This window comes from Protopterus annectens, chromosome 10.part0, assembly GCF_019279795.1.
Source record: "Protopterus annectens isolate FY-2018-M chromosome 10.part0, PAN1.0, whole genome shotgun sequence".
Lineage (NCBI taxonomy): Eukaryota > Metazoa > Chordata > Ceratodontiformes > Protopteridae > Protopterus > Protopterus annectens.
The window spans coordinates 1,518,181,600-1,518,186,599 of record NC_056744.1 but is presented as its reverse complement, the minus strand read 5'-3'; the positions used below and the strand labels follow the sequence as shown (position 1 = coordinate 1,518,186,599).

Sequence of the window (5,000 nt, the reverse complement as noted above, 5' to 3'; positions counted from 1 at the left end):
TGATAAATACAGTGAACTGTTGGAATGAGTCTCAACATTCAAGAAATGTATTACAGCTATTTAAAGTAGAAAGCTCACAAAAACTGAATTAAACAAGGGCATATTTTTAGTTGGACAAGGACAGAGTTTAATAAACCCGTGATGAGTGAATACAGTTTAAACAACACAGTTACTAGCTCCACATGTGCCCTCTTGACTTCTAGTAACATTGATACAATTGTGCCATCTCTCTATTCTTCTCAGGATTTTTCAGCACTTCTGTTATCAATCCAATAACAGGACATAACAAACAGGGGGCACATGTTAACCAGGGGAAAACAGGGACAAAAAGGACAAGGTACAAGTAAAAATTCAAGAAGCATTGCTTGAATAATGGATATCAGAAGTATGGGAATGGAAACGTCAATCAAGTTTTTAACTTCCCTTTCTCTGCTCTTTTGCAACTGCAACAATGTTTTAAATTAAGGGGTGTCTTTTCCAATTACAGGTGGCTCGCCAGTTGTAGTGATATTAGATCTGCAGATGTTTGTATGAAATTCAACTTTGGAAAGTATTTTTTGAACAGATACTCAACAGAAATTAAATAAAGAAAACCAGCTCATTTGTTCTGCTGCATCATCCATTAATGGAAGTATATATTCAAGCATGTGAGAAAGGCATTTATGAATATTTTTCTAAAACTAATATATATTCTAACTTATCTCTAACTGAGAAAAAATTCGGGAAGAATTGTAGAACAATGACAATATCATTATAGGACCAGTTGTTAAAGGGAGAGGGAGAGTAGTTATGGACAAAAATAAATATATTTTCAAAATGAAAGGTATATTAAATGATTGGTCTTCCTACATTAAAACTGTGAGAGAAAGGTAGGCAACATTATATTCAATGTGAAAAAGCATTCTATAAGATTAACATATATCTGGATTGTTAACAGATGATACATTTGAATATTTGTATGAAATGAGCCCACCTATACTGATTATTCATGGACTATTGAAAATGCATAGACATTCTTTGGATCCTCCTATCTGCCCAGTAGTATCAGGACAGGAATGGATAGTTGAATCCATATCTATTTATGTTGAAAAGATATTACTAAAACAATTTTCTACTGTATTACGTGATACAGATATTTTTTTTACAAACATTACATGAGTGGTAATATGGGATCTATAGTATTTAACAATTATTATTTACTCAGACATCTAGACTGAATTATTCTATTAACTTAATTTGCTTTCTATTACAATTGGTTTTAAAAATATGTTTTTTTATGTTCAGAAATCAAATATATTTACAAAATAATGCTGTAGCAATGAGTACTCCCTGTGCTAATAGTTATGCTAATTTAATTATGCCTTATGGGGAAAAGGAGTGTGTCCTTAGATACCAGTTATTTAAAGCTTATATTTATTTTTATGCAGGATTTCTTGATGACATCTTTCTTATATGGGGAGATACCAAACAACAGTTACATGGTCTTTATGAATATTTGCATAGTAATACTGAGTTTTTGCAATTTTTTTATAATATATTCTACAGAGGCTATTATTTTTTTAAATGTAACTATTTTCAAGTATTCTAATTTAGAGTCTGTACTAAGGTTTATAGTAAAGATTGCAAGATGAATACATGTCTATCCAGACATATTATGCATTCTGAATTTGTATATAAAAATATAAGGGGCAATTGATGTGAGCTTTGAGGCTTACAAACTCATCTACTCATTTTTTTTGTTTAATACTGTCAAGAATAAGAAGGTAGACTTTTTGGATAATGGCTATAGTCCAGAAGAACTGAACACTAATTTAATTTTAGTAAATAAATTAAGAACTTCTAGAGCAGCACCTTATTTTAGTAAATCATATACAGTAGAGAAACACAAGGAAAAGGATAAATATGTCCAGTTTCTGTTGGCTTACACTAAGGATACAGCTGGCATTTGTAATATTTACAAAAGGATTTGGCAAATTTTGATGACAAATGAAGTTTATAAAGATTAATTGATAGTACTCCATGTTTTACATTTATAAACAAGAGTAATTTGAGGAGAAGATTGTGTTATAATGCCTTAAATAATAATGATAAAACAAATATAATAGTGAGCAAGAGTACATTTCCCTGTTACAATTTTACATATAATTATTTAAAAAAGTGAAATATTTAAATATCAGGTAACATGATTTACATATAACAGCAAGTATTATGTAACTTGTTTCACTACTAGTTTAATATAAATTGCCAGTTATCAACAATGTGATTGTTTGCATGTAGGAAAAAATGAATAGGCAATTTAAAGAAAGATTAGCTGATTATTTATACGATATCAAGAAAGGCAGTTTAAATAATGCTTTAGCAAAACATATTTCTGAGAACATAGGACAGTTTTAAATTCATGGCTTTACAGAAAGTGAATGTTAGTAATAGAGGAGGAGACGTCATTAATGTTACTGAAAATATTGAAATACAATGGATTATAAGATCGAATGCTATTAGGAAGCCTGGTTGAAATGGGCTTTTAAGTATTTCATTGGCACTAAAAGTAAGACATGCTGTCTGATAGGTTTGTTTATATCATATTTTTAACATTCTGATATATACTAATGAAGAAACTTGTAGTTTTTACACCTGAAGAAGCATAGAAACATGATAGTTCTTGTGTTCAGTTTATTTTTCTTGTATATATCCTATTTATATGCATGATTCACTGCTGGGAATATATTTTTATGAACAGAAAAATGACCCCTACAACTTCTGGACATCCATATATAACTAGTTCCACCAAGGCTCAAATAAGGAACCCAACCTTTCTTATAATAGCTCTGCACAATAAATTGCTACCTTTTTCATTACCTACCTCATAGAAAACATTGTCTCCCTATCTAAAAACTATTCACCCACATCCAGTGCTTCTACCAACCCCAAAATAACACCCAATCAGGTTAGGCCAAATCTATCATTCATCATACACCATACACACTGCCACTTCCTTTTTGACCCCCCCCCCACCATCACCTTTACAAGAACTTAATTCATCCTGTCTATACATAGCTAGGACTCCCACTTAGGACCTGCCTCCACATAAGTGATAAGAAAAAAGACTTCTATTTCATCTTAAACCTTGCTCCACTGTAGTGGACAGCCTCCCAAGATAGCCACCAATTGCATACTGAGTCTCTATCCTTATCAATAGATAAGTAGCTGCATCCTATGTACCCTCACCATGGAAAAAATGCTACATTATCCCTCTTCATAACGGTGGCATCTCTGTTTAAATCTCTAACTTATCATTTCTTTCAAAAGTTCTTGAAAGATGCAATTATAAGCAACTGCTCCACTATTTTCTACAAGAATGAGTCTTAGCATCCACCCAACATGGCTTTGACCAATACACAGTACAACTACTGCACTCCTGTCATTCACTGAAACCAATAAACAAATAACGGACTCAGGCAAATGTGTTTCTTCCCTATTCCTTGACCTGTCAAAAGCCTTTGATACAGTTTCTCACCCTAGACTCATGTATAAACTCCATTCACTTGTACTATCCCCTTCTTCATTACTGCAGCCCAATGGCTATTTAACTGACAGGCTGCAGTCTGTAAAATAGCAGAATACTCTGTCTCCATACCTGCAAGTTTCCACTGGTGCACCTGAAGACTCTATTCTTGGTCCCCTCCTCTTTACTATCTTTATCAGTGACCTCTATGCCTGCATAGGTCCAGCCTCCCTTATACAATATGCTGATGATTCCATGCCTATATGTGCATCTAATAACCTGCCTGAACTGTTCCATCTTACTTAAGAAGCTTTTTTAATTTTACTACATACAGTTTTGATGTACCTTGGTGGCCCTTCTGTTCTTATATCCTATCCTATTGCATACACAATTCTTTGACGAGAAAAAAATATTACAGTGGCTTAATATGCTCTGCCTGAGTTTGTCTAGTACAAATAAATATAGTGCAATGAACATTCAATGTCATGGTTTCAATCCAAAATTATGTTTTACAGGACAAAACCCAGAGTCTGGAACAAAACATTACAACAGAGTTTGCCAGACTTTATCAGTTTCTCCATGACAAGGAGAAGCAGCTGATCCAACAGCTCAAGGAAGAAGCAAATGGAATTCTAGAAAAAATGAAGAAAAGCCTTAATGAAATTCAAAAAATGGCAGAAGCTATTAAAAGGCAAATGTCAGACATCAATTCAACATTGCAGCAGGAAGATCCTCTGCTTTTTCTCTCAGTAAGAAATTTTTACTTTGTTTCATTATTCTTTATTTATAGCATTGATGGACAAGTGACATTTGTTATGTATGGCTTGCTTACATTGTAGTTTAGTCATTTAGGTGAGTCCAACTGTTTGTGAAGTCAAGGACATTAGCATGTTAGGCCTTTCTGTAAGAAACTGCTTCTTTTTCTTTTTGCAAATTCATATTCATTAAATCAGTGTTGCAGTTTTTACCATTTTAGCCTCTCACACCCCTTCTTCTTCTTCTACCACCATTTGCCTTTCTCAGCATGTGTCTTCTCTATTGAATCCTGTCTTAACATTATATGGAGTAATTGAGTTATAGTTTTACTACAAGGGCTTTTTATGAATAGACTGTTTTTATTTCCTAAAGTATCGACTAATTCAGTCTTCTTGCAGTCTACTAGATTCTATATAGTTTTATTGAACACCACAATAGCAATGATTTTTCCATTGTACAGTGTTACATTTAGCCCAACTCTCATAGCCTTATTGTAATACTGGGAAAAATATAGTTTTGCCGTTACTAATCTTTGTTGACAATGTGAAGTCTTTACTCTTTAAAATTTTATCCAAATTTGCTATTTCTTTCCTTTCATAAAACAACTGACTTTTAATCTCATGGCTGCAATCATCACATTTACATGGCTCCCTAGTGAAATATTAACACTCGAAATAAGGAGTGCAGGCAAGCCAAAAAAAATAAAAAAATAGACCAAAAATCAAAAACACAGGAGAAGAGT

At 32.9% G+C, this 5,000-nt stretch overlaps 1 protein-coding gene across 1 annotated transcript in view; it reads left to right on the top strand.

Annotated features, from left to right (window-relative positions):
* The window catches only part of LOC122813702 (zinc-binding protein A33-like), a 623,295-nt gene that overhangs the window by 354,182 nt on the left and 264,113 nt on the right, over positions 1-5,000 (top strand). Inside the window, exon 3 of the mRNA XM_044086157.1 lies at positions 4,018-4,251. Within this exon, the coding sequence (XP_043942092.1) occupies positions 4,018-4,251 (234 nt within the window). The remainder of the gene's footprint in view (positions 1-4,017; positions 4,252-5,000) is intronic.